This window comes from Carassius carassius, chromosome 21, assembly GCF_963082965.1.
Source record: "Carassius carassius chromosome 21, fCarCar2.1, whole genome shotgun sequence".
Taxonomy (NCBI): domain Eukaryota; kingdom Metazoa; phylum Chordata; class Actinopteri; order Cypriniformes; family Cyprinidae; genus Carassius; species Carassius carassius.
The window spans coordinates 4,292,678-4,312,459 of record NC_081775.1 but is presented as its reverse complement, the minus strand read 5'-3'; the positions used below and the strand labels follow the sequence as shown (position 1 = coordinate 4,312,459).

Genomic DNA, 19,782 nt, shown 5'->3' with positions numbered 1-19,782 from the left:
TACATTGGCATCGCCCCGATATGAAAAACTATGGCAATAAGATAAGTAACTCAAATGGTCAAGGTGTGCTAGTGATAAGATCATGTCTCAGTTTGGTCATTCTTGAACCAAACTTTTGCATGATTAGATTTCATTTGAGAATGTATGTACAGAATAATACATCCAGTTTGTGATAGAGTCAACAATCACAAGCATGTGCAGCAACAACAATAGCCTTCACCTTCTCCTAATATGAGTTCCTTGACATTTTATTTATTAAGGGGATGCTATAGGTTCGTTTGTAATAAAATGAAAAGTAAAATACACAAATAATTCAATTCAATTCAAGTTTATTTGTATAGCGCTTTTTACAATACAAAAAGTTACAAAGCAACTTTACAGAAAATTATGTTTCTACAATATTTAGTAGTAGCTTATGGTGGTGACTGTCAGTTTGTGCACGTCATAAAATTAAGGTTTAAATGGGTCATGAGCTGCCTCTGTTTTGTGTGTTGTGACATTACTGCTAGATCCAATATAGTTAGCACAGCATTGTCTTTTACCTTAAATCTTTCTGAAAATCCTGTTTCAAATTATGCCTTGTTTGTAAATGAATCTATGGTAAAATAAAGTAAACAAAGGTCCGAGTTCTAACTGACGGGGTCTGGAACTCAAATTAAAGTTCATTCACTCTTTTCTAATGTCAGGATCAGAAGGAAGGCAATGCAAAGACTGTTTTTCCACAACTTGGCACTGCACAGCAACTTGTTGTGTTCTTAGCCATATTTATCATTGGTTTCTGCATACTGTGCATTTGCCTCTCGCAAACACTGCATGCATGAATCTGTGGGCGGGGCTAAACTGGCAGTGTTGTAGAAGCAGGCAATGATCTTCTGCAGAGGTGGTGTTTAGCCACACTATTGCATCACATAGTAGGGTTGTGACAGTGAGGAAATTTTCCCACTGGTTAATCAACGTGTGACAATACCGTTGTGAATACCGTTATCACCATGGGGTCGGGGCATTCCCTTTTTTCTTCACTTTCCTTCACTTTTTAATAGCTTGTAAAAGTGGCATCCGCATTTTACTTTCCCTTTCAAAATAGCAGCAATTCGGCGTAAAGCATTTGTTCATTTTTATTTCAGGTGACAGCAAGTCACTGATTTTATCACTGAGTCATTAATTCAGATTATTCAATCGAACAATTTACTTATTAAAGGATTCGTGAAATATGTCTGTGAAACATAACTCAATGCTGCAAAATCAAGTAGAAACCATTGTAGCTCCCCTGAGCACAATCATAAATATGATAATGATCTGATCAGTTGCACAGGTGATCCTAAATATTTTTTCATAGTCTCACGCAGTAGTTTTCAGACACAAATGCGACTGAAATGGTCGCACTGTAGAGCCCTGAATAATGAGAGGGGCCTTGGCCTGTGTAATGTCAATCTGCAAAGAATCTATGGACGGCTTGATCTGAGATCTCATAATTCATTGGGATTAAAAAAAAAAAAACACTAGGTGGATTTTTATCATCATAGGGTGGTTGTGTACACACACTACCAAGAAACATTTTAGTTAAAAACAACATGTAAAACTTAATATTGCATCACTATAAATTGGTATCAGCTATCTGTCAAAATTATGCGGCAGTGGCGCAGTGGTTCATGTAGGTTGTCTACAAACCGGAAGGTTGGTGGTTCAATCCTCAGCTCCACCTGACCAAGTATTGAGGTGTTCTTGAGCAAGACATCTAACCCCAGCTGCTCCTGACGAGCTGGATGGCGCCTTGAATGGCTGACACCGCAGTCGGTGTATGAATGAGTGTGTGAATGGGTGAATGTGAGGCGACTTGTAAAGCGCTTTGGATGGCCATGTGGTCTGTTGAAAGCGCTATATAAATGCAGTCCATTTACCATTATATATATATATATATATATATATATATATATATATATATATCGGGTGACGTTTGTAAAGCTGCTCATGCTGAAAATAACAGCAACATTTTGTCACATTTAGCTTCAAACAATGTTTAAAAAACTGGTATGAATTTTTGACGGTCACTTTTTAGCACATTTACAACAATATTTATCAACTTAGAGATATTTTAAATAGTTAAATATAAATATTAAATGTTACACCTAAATGTTAAATCTAAATCTAAATGTTAAATCTAAATGTTAAATCTAAATGTTAAATCTAAATATAAAATCTAAATGTTAAATTTAAATCTAAATGTTAAATCTAAATATAAATATAAATCTAAATGTTAAATCTAAATCTTAAATATAAATCTAAATGTTAAATCTAAATGTTAAATCTAAATGCTAAATCTAAATGTTCAATCTAAAAGTTAAATCTAAATCTAAATCTAAATGTAAAATCTAAATGTTAAATCTAAATCTAAATCTAAATGTTGAATCTAAATGTTTCGGTTGAAACTAAATATTTAGCTAATATGCAAATTCAAAATGCCGGAAGTGCCAAAATAAAAGCTCGATGAGGTCAGTGTGTGTTTATAGCATTGTGTTAAATAAGGAACGAATAAAAATCATCTCATCCGAGGAAATTGACTCTTGGACATGGATTATCTTGATAAATACTACCTAAAGTAATAAACACGCTTGGAGAAACTGTATTTGAAGAGTACGCTAGTGTATGTAGATATTAATGTTAGGGAACAATGTGAGAGATGTGTACGTTTAGTTTTATTATCTGATCCACACTCCGGAACAGAAGAGGGCGGTATTGCGCCAATAAGCTGGATGCGAACCGCCGTTAAACTGGGAAGAAGACGAATATGACGGCTTGCTGTGTGTTACAATGGTGAGAATATATTTTTTTCACGAAATAATTATTTAAATTTAAGAGTACAAGTTATTTTCATACAGTGGTATTGATTTTGGAGTTAATAATCTATTAAATTTAAGGTGTAAAGTCAGCAACATATAAGCAAAAAGTGTAAAGACGCTATCCTCCGGTTTCACAGGCAAGACTAATTGAGCCATGGCCTGATCCTGGCTTAATCTAAACCCTGTTTGTTACTTACATAATATAGCATATTTGTGATTGTGCTGTAAAAACACGTTTTATAATGAATAACTAACAGGGGAGCTCCATTAAGTACACGACTCAAAAGTGGATTTACATAAACCATATATACATCTTGAAGACTATTACTAAATGTCTGTCATCTGACAGGATAGTCTTTGATAAGTATTGCAGGTGAGCACATTTAACAGACATGAAACAGGCATCTGAGTTCACTCATTGTTGTCAACACTGCTTTAGATGAGTGTAAGTCATGTAATCAAACAAATCTACATACAGTAACTAAACACAGGTTATCTATTTTATTTGTCCATTTGCAATATTGATAATTTTAGGAACATTTGTGTTGGATAAAAAGCGAGTTACATCATTTACTAACTCAACATGCAGATGCAGTATATCACAGATAAATCACAGAGGAGACTGACTCTTGTCTGGATGTTACAGGAACAGATTATTTTTATCTGCTGTAGAGTGAATGATGAAGGAATGCTGCCATCAAAGGATTTGTGTAAGAACACTACAAAAATAAATAAAACATTTTAATTAGTGTAATTTCAAAGAGTTATAACAGCACTTTTCTTATTGTTGATTTCTGTGCATTTGCTGCAGATGGAGCAGGACCTGCAAGGAAAGGGGAAAAAAGGAAATACCTGAAACAAAAGAATAAAGGAATGACTTTTTGTATTGTGTGTGTGTGTATTTGTGTAGGTTATGAAAATGTCTGCAGACTGGTGTGTGCACTGAGGATGGAGAAGTCCACTGCAGCATCCGGAAATGGTCCAGAGATATAGATGAGACGCTCCATCACTCCAGCTCTCACTGTCTCATCAGGACCAGATGCTGCTGTGGTCTCTTCATCATCTGTGGCCCCAGAGCAGCGAGAGCATCTAGAGGAAAACCAAAAGACACTGAGGATTTGATTTTGGTAAAGTTTGTTCTGCTGGTTTCTGTTTATACAATGAAGGCTGACTTTCAGAAGCTTCAAAAGCATTTATCTGAAGTGATTGACAGTACTCTTATTACAGGGGCCTACAATCCTCTGATCCACCTGGAGAAAAGAGCCGTGCTCACAGACTTACTGGTGGTTTTGAACCAGTTCAGTGGTTTAGCCCACTACAAAAGTAATAAATTAATGCATGTACTTGTAAACTATGTGTAAATGTTTTAAAGGTAGTGGTGCTCGTGGAGAGCAGGCACATGATTGTTTTGGAGCAGACACAGCAGCAGTCAGATTGTCCTGCACGTGTTCTTCTGCTCTCGCTTCAAGGTTGTGTGGTTCAGAGAGCCGACATCATGGTCTTCCTCATCCTGTTGCTCAAAGATATCCCCGTTGAGAAGAGTGAGACTGTGAAGCACAGCGCAGCAGCAGAATAAGAGCGGCTGTGTTGAGATGATAGTAAGATGTGGGGTTCACCATCTGTAAATACATGATTGTTAGAACAGTAAGTTTGAATGAAGCTTTGTTTCATGTGTTGTTGATTTGTACATGTATGCATTTATTGTGATGCTAACATTTATACATTCTTTTAATCATTTAGACATGTTTCTTGTTGTCAGTAAATAAAATATAAATATTTTATCTATTCGTGTATTAATTGCTTGACTGAAAACTGATGCATTCACATCAACTGCATTAGTGTATATTCATGTATAGCTATGTCACGACAGAAAATACATTTGGCTTCTTTTACTAAAATGTAATTTTAAGGAAAACATTTTTATAAAATTATTGGTTGGCATTTATCATTATTATTGCATGTAAGTGTTGGGGTGGGCAAAGGATGCAGTTCATTATGGGGTAATCTTCATTGTTGAGTAGTAATACTTACATTTTTAGAGTATAAAACCATCAGTCTTCTCCAAAGGTGAGATCTTCGAGCAGCTGTTCGACGTGTGCAGACATTGTAGAGTCACTGAGAGAAACTGTACTGGACTGTGGAGTTAGTGATGCTGTGAAGTGGTAGTGCACCTGTACCTCTTTTTATTATTATTGCCAAACTTATAACATAAAAGATCAGGGTAAGACGGTTGTATTTAACAACAATCATAACGCCATAAAACAGTAAATAAAAATTTAACGTGTTCATCATATGAGATCCTATACAAGAAAAATAAAATCACATAAAATAATTGAAAAAATATTATAGAGATAACGATTTGGGGTTTTCTAATTCTATTAAAAAAAATAACATTAGTGGAGTTAAAAATATAAAAACTACAGGAGCATTGAGCAGCAAAGAGCGCCCTCTCGTGGCTGTAGACGGTCATGTTTTCTCTTGGTTAATGTCAAATTAATTTTGATAAGTTGCAGGACCAGCCAAACTATGAAAAAAGTGCGATTTATAGTCCGGAAAAAACGGTAGTCATTATCACGATAATCCATGTCCAAGAGTCAATTTCCTCGGATGAGATGATTTTTATTCGTTCCTTATTTAACACAATGCTATAAACACACACTGACCTCATCGAGCTTTTATTTTGGCATTTCCGGCATTTTGAATTTGCATATTAGCTAAATATTTAGTTTCAACCGAAACATTTAGATTCAACATTTAGATTTAGATTTAGATTTAACATTTAGATTCAACATTTAGATTTAGATTTAGATTTAACATTTAGATTGAACATTTAGATTTAACATTTAGATGTAGATTTAATATTTAGATTTAACGTTTATATTTAGATTTAGATTTAGATTTAAGATTTAGATTTAACATTTATATTTATATTTAGATTTAAGATTTAGATTTAACATTTATATTTATATTTAACATTTAGATTTAACATTTATATTTAACATTTATATTTATATTTAACATTTAGATTTTATATTTAGATTTAGATTTAGATTTAACATTTAGATTTACCACTTTCCCCGCTGAGTGTCAGAACATTTATTTTGAGCTCACCTAGCAAGTATGTTGTCCCCAAGGGCTTTTAAAAAGCAGGAAAGAGACAGCAACTGTAATGGCTGGGCATTCAGTGTTCCCTGTCAGTCAGTGCATGTTACTGACGTGGAAAGCGGCCTTCTTGTAGCCAATACAGTGACAAATATAAATGAGCAGAAGTACTCAGGTTATCAAATGTAGCACCAATATTTAATTGTAAAATCACAATTTCTCAAACTAGGGCTGTCAAATAAAAATAATTATGAATAATGCAAATAATGACCATTTATCATTAGTTGTGAAAGAATCGTGACCTCTATTTTAAGCATAGGAAAAAAAAGGATTTCTCAGTTAAACCAGAACTGTGCAGCTCTGTTAGTTACTGAGATTACTTTGCCATTTTTGCCACCTGGTCCCGCAAAAAAAACACACACAAAAAAAAACAATACCAATAGATACAAATCTAGGTGGATCTGAAATTGTAAGTGATTTGTCCAAAATCCTTAAAGGAATAGTTCACCCAAAATTTTAAATTTGATGTTTATCTGCTTACCCCCAGGGCATCCAAAATGTAGGTGACTTTGTCTATCACTCTTATAATGTAAATGGATGGGAATCATGGCTAAAACATACAATAAAAAAAAAAACACACAGACAAAACCAAATTAAACCCTGCGGCTCGTGACGATACATTGATGTGTAAAGACACAAAATGATCAGTCTATGCCAGAAACTGAACAGTATTTATATTGTTTTTTTTTACCTAGTGTGAGTGTTAGAACTCACAGGGGTCGAGCATATTGCGCAGACTCAAACTGAGCTTGATGACGTAGATGTCATGTGAGCAACCTGTCTGACAATTGTAAGTCTTCTTATTGCTGTGCCAAGAGAAATCTGAATCACCCACTGAATCTTGCAGAGAAGGCAAGCGTGAACAGGAGCAAATTTTGGTAAGTATTCTGATTAATTATCTCCCTTGACTTAATGCCTCCGCATGCCCTCGATTGCCTCATAGACAGTAAAAGATTGCCTGCGAGCTTCTCCTCTTGTCCATAAGGTAATTTATCTACTGTGCGACAGAGAGTCACAGGTTATGACGCAATCGTTAGCCTATTTTTTTTTTTTAAATGCGTCTACGGGACCATAGTGTAAGATACAAGGTAATGGAGCCGTTTATACATTTTCGTGTTTCTTTAGAAATAATTAATGGACAAATGGATTCTTTAAACGCCTCAGATTTAAAGTTATTCACTGTCAAAGTGATGCCAAAATGAATGGGAGTCAATGGAATGCTAACAGCAGGTTCGGGTCCGCTAGCCGATGGCGGCGCCCAGGGGTGCTTCAATAAAATATAAAACCCTGCCCCCCTGGGCGTGAGGCATCTTTTCTTCTTGCTTTATGGGGGGGTCGCAGACTTCTAAGTGCATTACCATCACCTGTCCCTCAAATGGACCATTGACACACCTAATTAAGATTGTAGATAGAGTGTCAATAGTCCATTTGAGAGATAGGTAGCGGTAATGCACTGCGATCCGCCATAGAGCGATCCGCCATAAAGCAAAGTAGAAGACTACCCATGCGCCTGCGCATAGAACTCAGGAGAGTTCTAACAGTTTGGACACTTTGTGAATCTAAGGTAAAAAATTCAATTCAATTCAAGTTGATTTGTATAGCGCTTTTTACAATACAAATCGTTACAAAGCAACTTTACAGAAAATTATGTTTCTACAATATTTAATAATGGCTTATAAGTGGTGACTGTCAGTTTGTGCACGTATGACAGGATTTAGTCGTAGTCAGCCAGATGATGAACATTATTAATATTATTAATAATTAATAATTATAATATGATGCAGTCACACTTGTAGCAATATTTGTTAGTTCTGTTGTTGATTCAGGGTTAGCATCATCTGGGGTCCTCTGAGGGTCAGCATCATCTCTTCTCAGGTGTTCTGGATCCAGACTGGAGCTTGTGTAAATCCTAGTTACATCCCGTGGCAAAACATAGAAACAAATAGAGACATCATTAGCATAGCTGCTGTTCCAACAAAGTAAAATTAATTAGTTTAACCCAAGCTAAAGAATAAGAATGCACATTTGATCAGATACAACTATACTCACAATTTAAGATACATTATTCAAATGCTTGGTGAAAGAGATGCGTTTTTAATCTAGATTTAAACAGAGAGAGTGTGTCTGAACCCCGAACATTATCAGGAAGGCTATTGCAGAGTTTGTGAGCCAAATGTGACAAAGCTCTACCTCCTTTAGTGGACTTTGCGTACTTTGGTACGCAGGAGCTAAACCATTTAGGGGCTTATAGGTAAGTAATGTTAATTTGTAACTGATATGGAACTTAATATCTAGCCAGTGCAGAGACTGTAAAATTGGGGTAATATGATCATATTTTCTTAACCTGGTAAGGACTCTAGCCGCTGCATTTTGGACTACCTGTAGCTTGTTTATTGAAGAAGCAGGACAACCACCTAGAAGTGCATTACAATAGTCCAGTCTAGAGGTCATAAATGCATGAACTAGCTTTTCTGCATCAGAAACAGACAACATGTTTCGTAGCTTGGCAATGTTTCTAAGATGGAAGAATGCAGTTTTTGTAACATGGGAAATATGATTTTCAAAAGACAAGTTGCTGTCTAATATAACACCCAGATTTTTGACTGTAGAAGAAGTAACAGTACATCCGTCTAGTTGCAGATTGTAATCTACAAGATTCTGTGTAGTGTTTTTTGGTCCAATAATTAATATCTCTGTCTTATCCGAATTTAATTGGAGAAAATTATTGGTCATCCAATCTTTTACATTTTTAACACACTCTGTTAGCTTAGATAATTTAGAGGTTTCATCTGGTCTCGTTGAGATATATAGCTGAGTATCATCAGCATAACAGTGGAAGCTAATTCCATATTTCCTAATAATATTACCAAGGGGCAACATGTATATTGAAAATAGAAGGGGACCTAGGACGGATCCTTGTGGCACTCCATATTTTACTGATGATAAATGATATTGATAAATAGATGACTCCCCATTTAAAGGGTTAGTTCACCCAGATAGCAAAATTATGTAATTAATAACTTACCCTCATGTTGTTCCAAACCCGTAAGACACCGTTTATCTTTGGAACACAGTTTAAAATATTTTAGATTTAGTCCGAGAGCTCTCAGTCCCTCCATTGAAGCTGTGTGTACGGTATACTGTCCATGTCCAGAAAGGTAAGAAAAACATCATCAAAGTAGTCCATGTGACATCAGAGGGTCAGTTAGAATATTTTGAAGCGTCGACATTTTGGTACAAAAATAGCAAAAACGACGACTTTATTCAGCATTGTCTTCTCTTCCGTTTCTGTTGTGTGAGAGAGTTCAAAACAAAGCAGTCTGGATATCCGGTTCGCGAACGAATCATTCAGTTCACCAAATCGAACTGAATCGTTTTAAACGGTTCGCATCTCTAATACGCATTAATCCACAAATGACTTAAGCTGTTAACTTTTTGTAATGTGGCTGACACTCCCTCTGAGTTCAAACAAACCAATATCCCGGAGTAATTCATGTACTCAAACAGTACACTGACTGAACTGCTGTGAAGAGAGAACTGAAGATGAACACCGAGCCGAGCCAGATAACGAACAAAAGACTGACTCGTTCACGAGTCAAGAACCGGTTGCATCGGTTTTCGGATCACCAGTAGTTCTTTCGGACAGTTCGATTCAATAAACCAGTTGAAGAAAACGGTTCACCGGTTCTTTTGCGCTCGACGTAATGGCGTCATTTGCGATGATTGCCCTTGATTCAAGCCTTCGGTTTACCTGCGCTCATAACACTAGCACAGAATCAGTTCAGAATCAATCGCCAAAAGAATCAGTTTGGTTCAGGTGCTCTGTGTGTCAGTCTGCTTCCCGCTGAATCACACATGCACAGTATCATCAGCTCCTTGATTCTTCTTATCTGGCTCGGCTCGGTGTTCATCTTCAGTTCTCTCTTCACAGCAGTTCAGTCAGTGTACTGTTTGAGTACATGAATTACTCCGGGATATTGGTTTGTTTGAACTCAGAGGGAGTGTCAGCCACATTAAAAAAGTTAACAGCTTAAGTCATTTGTGGATTAATGCGTATTAGAGATGCGAACCATTTAAAACGATTCAGTTCGATTTAGTGAACTGAATAATTTGTTTGCGAACCGGATATCCAGACTGCTTTGTTTTGAACTCTCTCACACAACAGACACGGAAGAGAAGACAATGCTGAATAAAGTCGTCGTTTTTGCTATTTTTGGACCAAAATGTATTTTTGATGCTTCAAAATATTCTAACTGACCCTCTGATGTCACATGGACTACTTTGATGATGTTTTTCTTACCTTTCTGGACATGGACAGTATACCGTACACACAGCTTCAATGGAGGGACTGAGAGCTCTCGGACTAAATCTAAAATATCTTAAACTGTGTTCCAAAGATAAATGGAGGTCTTACGGGTTTGGAACAACATGATTAGGGTAAGTTATTAATTACATAATTTTGCTATCTGGGTGAACTAACCCTTTAAGTAAACAAAATGGTAGCGATCGGACAGGTAGGATCTGAACCATCTTAGCCTGCCCTTGAATACCTGTATAGTTTTGTAATCGATCTATGAGTATGTCTTGATCTATGGTGTCGAACGCAGCACTAAGATCAAGTAAAACTAGAAATGAGATGCAGCCTTGATCTGACGCAAGAAGCAGGTCATTTGTAATTTTAACAAGTGCAGTTTCTGTGCTACGGTGGGGCCTGAAACCTGAAATTCTTAATACAGATCATTTTTGTGCAGGAAGGTGCTCAATTGAGCAGACACAACATTTTCTAAAATTTTTGACATAAATGGAAGATTTGAAATAGGCATATAATTTGCCAGTTCACTAGGATCTAGTTTTGGTTTCTTAATAAGAGGCTTAATAACCACCAGCTTGAATGGTTTTGGGACGTGACCTAAAGATAACGACGAGTTAATAATATTGAGAAGCGGTTCTTCGGCTACAGGTAACAACTCTTTCAGTAATTTAGTGGGTACAGGATCTAATAAACATGTTGTTGGTTTAGATACTCTGATAAGTATATTTAGCTCTTCCTGTCCTATATTTGTAAAGCACTGCAGTTTATCTTTGGGTGCGATGGATGAAACTGAAGTGTTAGACGCTGTAGAATCTACATTCGCTATTGTTTTTCTAATGTTATCTATTTTATCAGTGAATATATTCATAAAGTCATTACTATTTAACGTTGGTGGAATATTTGAATCAGGTGGCGTCTGGTAATTTGTTAATTTAGCCACTGAGCTAAATAAAAAACTTGGATTGTTTTGGTTATTTTCTATGAGTTTGTGGATATACTCTGCCCTAGCAGTTTTTAGAGCCTGTCTATAGCTGGACATACTGTATTTCCATGCAATTCTAAAAACTTCCAAGTTAGTTTTTCTCCATTTGCGTTCAAGACTACGAGTTACTTTCTTGAGAGAGTGAGTATTACTGTTATACCATGGCACAGTACGTTTTTCTCTAACCTTTTTCAATTTGATGGGGCCAACAGCTTCTAATGTATTAGAGAAAATAGTGCCCATGTTGTCAGTCATTTCGTCTAATTCATGTGTATTTTTGGGTACAAATAGCAGTTGAGATAGATCAGGCAGGTTATTTGCGAATCTGTCTTTGGTGGCTGGAACAATAGTTCTGCCCAGACGGTAACGCTGAGACATATAGTTAATATCAGTGATATGCAGCATGCATGATACAAGGAAATGGTCTGTAATATCATCACACTGAGGTCCGATATCTATAGCAGTAAGTTCGATATGGAAGTAAAGTAATGACTTATGTCTTTGAAACAAAAAAGCATGCTGAATAGCACTATCTGAAAAAATAATGCATTGAATTAACAGTACTTGCATTTTAATGCCTTGCATTTCCAGGGCTTGCATCTTTAGATGCTGAAATTTAATATAGTTGTTCGTTTAAGCTGTGAATAATTAAATGTAAAATATTTCACACACTTTTTCATAATTAAAAAAATCAATAATTCATATTCATGTTCCAGAATTCACTTCCAAAATATTAAATCGGTTTAAAAATACGATGTATAATATTCGACAGGCAAATTTCGGTCCATTTTATTTCACTTTCCAAATTCGCTTCCACAAATTCAGTGGTTAAAATTCGGCAGATAATTCGCCCTTTCACATCCAGGAGCTGCAGGAATAGCAGTAGAGCACAGAGGCATGATCTCCATCTGCTGTCAGTCGCTCACCAGCAGGTGGTGCAAGCGGCTTCTGATGAAGACCAAAGCAACCGGTGGATTAATAATACAGTCACAAAAACTGATCTGCAGAAATTAAGCAAGCGCTAAGCAGAAGTTTTGATTATCGGGGCATGTGGAAAAGCTGATTGTGCGTATGTTTATTTCAAAATCTTTGCTGTTACCAAGTAAGCAGCATTCAAAGGAGATTATAATGGTGTTTTACCCAACGCTGAATTACAGAACTAACATTACATCTAAGGAAGACATATATTGCTTTTGGTTGTTTAGTTTCCGTAACTTTGTGTCATGGCTTGTGCGTCGCTGTGCTGTAATACTGGGGATCCCCTCACGTCACACTCCAGGATTCCCCAATAACGAGTAACGCTTCTCAATCAATTAATACTGTGATATAAGACCTCATATCTCAGAATACATTTTATTGATGATTATGCAAACTATATAGACAGTTACGCAGATGTAAAATATGAACGAACGCTCAAGGTTTCACTCGGTTTCCCTCAGAAATCTGTTAAAGAAAAGAAAACACATTACGTGGCTCAGCGCACTAACAGTGACAGCGATTAAAAGACAAAACTCACATCTTACTGATGATGCAAACTATATACAGACAGATGAGGATATGAACGCAATTACAGAACAAGAAAAACTGCATGTTATATATATATATATATATATATATATATATATATATATATATATATATATATAAACATTAACGTCTTTTATTGCCTCAAGATATTAAATTATTAAATTCGGCATCTAATTAATACAATATATTACTGTATATTATGTACATTTAAGCATATGAGCCTCACAAACCACAAAGTTTCACCAAATTTAACCTTTTTTTTTTTCGTAAAAAGAAAACCAAGCGCAGTAGTTTTATGTTTGATATTTGCCTAAGATCCTTTAGGGACCGTCTGCAAATTTACCTCAAACGAAACGTAGTACAATAATATATTCAAATTAATCAGTTCATAATAAATTAATCATTTACTCAAGCTGACTAAATATATATGGCCAATAACTTATTTTTCTTTATATGGACACTACACAAATATTTTATAAGAAAAAAATTAAAAAACTTTTTTTTTTTTTTAAATGGGGGTTTTCGTGTTCAAAATGTTGTATGTTACTAGTATGTTGCTAGTGACCAGACTGACTTGCTACAGTTGAAATTTTGCCAATATCTTCCTCACTGTATATACAGTATATAATAACTCATAAGAAATTACTGTAATTCACATAATTTTTATTTTATTTGATAAAACACCATTATAATCTCCTTTAATATACGATAATCAAAACTTCTGCTTAGTGCTTGCTTAATTTCTGCAGATCAGTTTTTGTAACTGTATTACTTAATCCACCTATTGCTTTGGCCTTATTTAACAGCCGCTTGCACCACCTGCTGGTGAGCGACTGACAGCAGATGGAAATCATGCCTCTGTGCTCTACTGCTATTCCTGCAGCTCCTGGATGTGAAAGGGTGAATTATCTGCCGAATTTTAACCACTGAATTTGTGGAAGCGAATTTGGAAAGTGAAATAAAATGGACCGAAATTTGCCTGTTGAATATTATACATCGTATTTTTTAACCGATTTAATATTTTGGAAGTGAATTCTGGAACGTGAATATGAATTATTGATTTTTTAATTATGAAAAGGTGTGTGAAATATTTTGAATTGAAATATTCACAGCTTAAATGAACAACTATATACAATTTCAGGACCTAACAATACAAGCCCTAGAAATTCAAGGCATTAAAGTGCAAGTACTGTTAATGCAATGCATTATTTTTCAGTTAGTGCTATTCAGCATGCTTTTTTGTTTCAAAGACATAAGTCATTATTTTACTTCCATAGATAGATTCCATGCGATATAATTAAATCTAGTGTATGATTAAAACGATGAGTGGGCCCGGTGACATTTTGCTTGACTCCGAGAGTTTATTAGGTCAGTAAACGCAAGTCCTAATGCATCATTTGTATTATCAACTTGAATATTAAAATCTCCCATGATTAGCGCCTTATCAACTGTAACCAGAATGTCTGAGAGGAAATCTGCAAATTCTTTTAGGAATTCTGTATACGCCCCTGGTGGTCTATACACAGTAGCCAGAGCAAGAGATACATTAGATTTCTTTTGCATGTTTGACAGTGTAACATTAAGCAGAAGTATTTCGAATGAGTTAAACCTGTATCCCGTTTTCTGGGTAACATTGAGAATATCACTATATATTGTTGCAACACCTCCGCCACGACCAGTCTGGCACATTTTTATTCATTCATGTACTACACAGTACAACAACAACAATAAAAAAAAGGATTATTCTGCCTCAGCCTCCCGTCTTTGGTCTGGGTCAGGCCAGAGAATCTCATCCACATCACAGGCTATATTAGCCCTAGCCAGGCAGCGGGGGTAAAATCCGCTTGCATGCCTGATCCACCCCTGGCACGCATCTACTGACACATCTTGGCAGGCTTCTTCCATGGCCTGGACGAGGTGAACACGCATATAAGGTTCTCAATCATACACTTTCCACCGCCATGCCGAAAAAAACTCCTCTATTGGGTTTAGAAAGGGAGAGTATGCAGGCAGAAAGATGTTTGAAAATCTCGGGTTATTGGTAAACCAGTCTCGAACCAGAGCAGCATGATGGAAGCTGACGTTATCCCAAACAACAACGTAGTGAGGGTGCTCTGGTTGTGCTGGTTCCCTGTGGTCCAACTGGAACATATGCTCTCTTAGACCGTCAAGGAAAGCAAGGAGGAGCATAGTGTTATAGGGTCCTAAAATGGCATGGCGGTGGAGTACCCCTCGTTGGCTGATGGCTGCGCACATAGTGACATTCCCTCCGCGCTGACCAGGGACATTTACAATAGCCCGATGGCCAATTATGTTCCTCCCCCTTCTCCTTCTTTTGGTCAGGTTGAAACCAGCCTCATCTACAAAGATAATTTCATGGGGAACAGGCCAGCCTTCAATCTCAAAGATTCTCTGCAAAACACATGAAACACAGTAGAGTAAATCACTATGCGAAGCACAGTTCAAGAGGGCACAAATGGCAGCATAAACTGCTATACTCTGATGGTACACAATACTTCATGCGATATCAAAATTCATACCTGAACATATTCCACTCTTTGGTCTTTCACTCTGTGAGAGTTTCGTTCAAAAGGGACGCGGTATACCTGTTTCATCCGGAACTGGTGCTTTCGGAGGATGCGGTCAATTGTGGAGAGGCTGATGGCATTTATTCCTCGAAAATGATTATTATCCTCAATCACTCTCCTTTGAATCTCTCGCAGGCGGATTACATTATTGGCAATGACCATGTTTACAAGCTCCCTCTCTTGCTCCTCCGACAAAAGCCTTAGCCTGCCTCCACCAGGTGGTCGTCTCTGTGTCCTAAAAAAATAGAAGCACTACTGTAAGCATTACTGTAACTCTCACACATCCTTTTTACAGGAAAAAATGGAAACATACTGAAACTATCTGTATGCGAGGCAATTTGATGCATTTCTTTATTACAGTAGTACATATTACATAGTGCAACAGTAGATGTGATGTCAAAGCACAGAGTACAGCACAAGTTACTGTACAGAGCAGTCTTACTGTAAGTACACCTACCTGTTTTCCTCCCTGAAAGTTCTGATGATGGAGGCGACGGTGAAGCGACTCAAATTAGGCTGTACTCGTTGCCCAGCCTCCCTCATAGTCATGCCATGGACAAGGACATGATCAACTAAAGTGGCTCTAATTTCATCCGAGACTGCTTGTCTCCTTGCCCTTCCTCCTCCTCCTCCTCCTCCTCCTCCTCCACCTCCACCTCGTCTACCTTGTCCTTCACCACGTCCTCCTCTTCCTCTTCTTACTCCTCTCCCTCCTCCTTCACCACGTCCTCTTCCTCACCCTCCTTCACCACGTCCTCTTCCTCCTCCTTCACCACGTTCTCTTCCTCTCCCTCCTCCTTCACCACGTCCTCTTCCTCTCCCTCCTCCTTCACCACGTCCTCTTCCTCTCCCTCCTCCTTCACCACGTCCTCTTCCTCTCCCTCCTCCTTCACCACATCCTCTTCCTCTCCCTCCTCCTTCACCACGTCCTCTTCCTCCTCTTTCATCACGTCCTCTTCCTCTCCCTCCTCCTTCACCACGTCCTCTTCCTCTCCCTCCTCCTTCACCACGTCCTCTTCCTCTCCCTCCTCCTTCACCATGTCCTCTTCCTCCTCCTTCACCACATCCTCTTCCTATCCCTCCTCGACCTCTTCCTTCATTTCTTTGTGGATCCATTGTTCCAAAGCTCAAATGAACTGACTCTGGCACTTTTATGTATCTTGAAAGTTCTGATTGATGTGTGTTAAATTTTCACTCTTAGTGTTTTCACCTGGGTAATTGTGTGCTAATTGAGCTGAAACTATGCTGACTTGAGTGAACAATATTGAATGCTAGTGCTTTCTAAATGACCACATGGTCTAGGCAATGAGAAATTAAGGGATTTGTGTGTAGAGTTTTGCAGTGACAGTTCAACAAATCTGACTCATGTGTCAAAACAGGGAATAGTGTTTATAGTTTAGTGAAATGGGTGTGCTTTTTGATAAATGGCGTAATGGTTTTGAAATTTTAGTTCAAAAGCCTGGTTATAGTGTTTAAGCAATCGAGAAAAACTGTAATAGATTGTACAGCACAAGTACTTTTAACATTTAAGCGGGTGGAACAAAAGTCATCATAATAGTTATTTGAGAATTGTCTTACTAGTCACATGGAGCGAAGTGTCCTGGAGATGTTGTCAGAGAGCAGCTCCGCTCCGCCTCTGCTGGGGTGCAAGCCATCAGCGCAAAACAGCCTAGGACGCTCCCAGAAAAGATTCCAGTTATTAACAAATAGCAGTTTCTGTTCTTTACACCATGACAACAACCATTCATTTAAAGCAAAAAGTCTACTGAACTTTTCGTGTCCTCGTCGATATGTGGGCAGTGGTCCTGACACGATGATCGTCACCGCGGGCATCGTGCTGCGAACCGTCTCGATCAGGCTGCTGAAGTCCCTCTTCAGCGTCTCCGTCTGCTGCAGCGTAGTGTCGTTAACCCCGGCGTGAAGCACGACTGATCTGGGGCTCTTGTGGGCCTTTAGGATCGCGGGTATCTGCGCAGAAACATCGAGAACACAAGCACCAGGGAAACAATGAGTGTGAACTTTACCTTCGGCTAACGTAGCACGGACGTGTCAGACAATAGAGTCTCCGATGATCACAGCGTCGCGTCCTGTCTCGCGGAGGGGAGCGAAGTGGTTCTGTGTGGAGATCTCGAAGACCAGAGAGGGAGAAGTCGTCGCCCAGGGCCTGGTTCGCGTCCTCCGCTGTGGATGCACCCAGGGTCCGTGGTGTCCCGGCGCCGGAGTGAAGGACATCTGGGAAGATCGCGTCCTGGGTGCACCGGGCCTGTGCAGAGAAACACACGGAGTAGACGTGGTGGGACTGTAAACAGCATGCTGTATACTTACCCCGGACTTGTGAGCGTCAGCCCAGGATGATTCCAGCGCGGCTCTCCGCTCTCTCAGCTGGGCCTGCCTCACCTCCAGGTCACGAATCTGAACCGAATGCAGCTCGAACATGTCCTCGCCTGCAATAAAAGGTAGACATTCATCTGCCATTAAAGCAAGTAACAATGAGTACAGCAGTGGTAATGTGTGTGAATAGAGTATTAGCAATGTAAGCGCAGTTAGTAGGTGTGAGGAGAGATGACTGATGACAATGATGAATTATTATTAATTATTATTAATTATTATGCACATCCTCATTACCACTGACAAACATATAATCTTTTAAAATGTGTGGTATGTACTGCTGTTCCATAGTATAAACAGAGTATGTGCGATCGCAAATCTTTAAAGGGTTAGTTCGCCCAATTTGCTAAATTATGTCATTAATAACTCACCCTCATGTTGTTCCAAACCCTTAAAACCTTCAGTTCAAACTGGTTCAAAAAGATTCGCGAACCGGATATGACAAACTGCTTTGTTTTGAACTGTCTTACAACAGAAACGGAAGAGAAGACAATGCTGAATGAAGTCGTAGTTTTTGCTAGTTTTGGACCAAATGTATTTTCGATGCTTCAAAAATTTTTAACTGACCCTCTGATGTCACATGGACTACTTTGATGATGTTTTTCTTACCTTTCTGGACATGGACAGTATACCGTACACACAGCTTCAATGGAGGGACTGAGAGCTCTTGGAATAAATCTAAAATATCTTAAACTGTGTTCCAAAAATAAACGGAGGTCTTAAGGGTTTGGAACGACATGAGGGTGAGTTATTAATGACATAATTTTGCAAATTGGGCAAACTAACCCTTTAAAGTGATAGTTCAACTAAAAAGCGACCATGCATTCCAAAGGGGGGGGGGGGGGGGGTCATGATTCCAGCACAACATTGTGATGTCTGTCAGCCATCGGGGTCATCTATCGGTCCAACCCTAGTGTAGAATGCCTTTTCATGCTTGTTTTTTTAGAAAATAGTATAGCATGGATGAACTTCAGAGTCATATTTTAGACTATGCAAATACCACAAGGTTTCTGAATGAGTCTATACTTTGTAAAGTTTTACACTGTATGACTGTAAACTGACTGTCATACAAGTACACAGTGTTTTGGGCCCATAATTTATTTATTTATTTATAATGATATATTTTTTTAATTGTTGGCTGTTGCTAATCTCCAATTCTGTGATCATATTTGCATTATTAAAGATTTAGAGTGTGCACTAAAACATTGCATTCTTTAATTTTAGCATCAATAATAAGCTCCAGCAGCCAGAGGCAGCATCATGAGTGTTGGAGTATGCTATGAAACACTTTGGACAACTGGTAAGAACTTTCATCCCTCATTAAGCTGTGTGGCATCCATCATGCATTGACTTCATAAGATGAGGTGAATCTCACTAAGCCTTTCAAGAAGGTTTTTGACATTTCACCTTAAAAGATATTTTAAAGGTTTTTTTCCATGATGAGAACTGGGGGCAAATATGCTTGATTGTAATAAAAATAGTATATGTTTATCTGGTTTCATTTGAAGTTAAAGTTGTATTAGCTAAATACGTTTTTTTAAGCATTTATTTAACATTTAAAACTTTTGGTTTATTTTTTCGTGTTTCAAAATGTTGAGATGTTTTGAAGTGTCATACACAGTACTACTGTCCTGCTGTCCAGACAGTTCAGATATAATCACTTAGCCATGTCTATTGTGTAACTCCACAGACTTTCTTTGTTAACACTTGACTATTAATTGCTTCAACATGTAGTTGTGGAGTTGGACTAGGAAGTCATATTTGTCAAGATACAATGTTCTTTTTTTACACATTTAACAAAAAAAAAACCTTACACAGGTTTAGAATCACGTAAATTATTTACAAAGGATACATTATTTCAATTTAAAATTTAAAAGCCAAAATAATACTTATGAGTGTACAGTTATGGAGTCAGAATAGTAACAAAATGAATACTTGCTCAAAATATGACGTGCACATGTGTAACCAAATTAACATTAACAAAAA

At 37.7% G+C, this 19,782-nt stretch overlaps 1 protein-coding gene across 1 annotated transcript; it reads right to left on the bottom strand.

Annotated features, from left to right (window-relative positions):
* Window positions 1–14,510: 14,510 nt before the first annotated feature.
* Window positions 14,511–16,029, bottom strand: LOC132097378 (uncharacterized). Its single transcript, XM_059503046.1, has 3 exons — window positions 15,866–16,029; window positions 15,361–15,643; window positions 14,511–15,232 (listed from the first exon to the last, which is right to left on the bottom strand). Exons 1-3 carry the CDS (start codon window positions 15,955–15,957, stop codon window positions 14,759–14,761), a joined length of 849 nt encoding a protein of 282 aa, XP_059359029.1. The 5' UTR covers window positions 15,958–16,029; the 3' UTR covers window positions 14,511–14,758.
* Between the last annotated feature and the right edge of the window lie 3,753 nt (window positions 16,030–19,782).

Coding starts and splice junctions, on each gene's coding strand:
- LOC132097378 (XM_059503046.1), bottom strand. CDS start 15,957: ATGACTATGAGGGAGGCTGGGCAACGAGTACAGCCTAATTTGAGTCGC. Junction 15,644..15,865: donor ACTTTCAGGGAGGAAAACAG/GTAGGTGTACTT, acceptor CTATTTTTTTAG/GACACAGAGACGACCACCTG. Junction 15,233..15,360: donor AAAGAGTGGAATATGTTCAG/GTATGAATTTTG, acceptor TGTGTTTTGCAG/AGAATCTTTGAGATTGAAGG.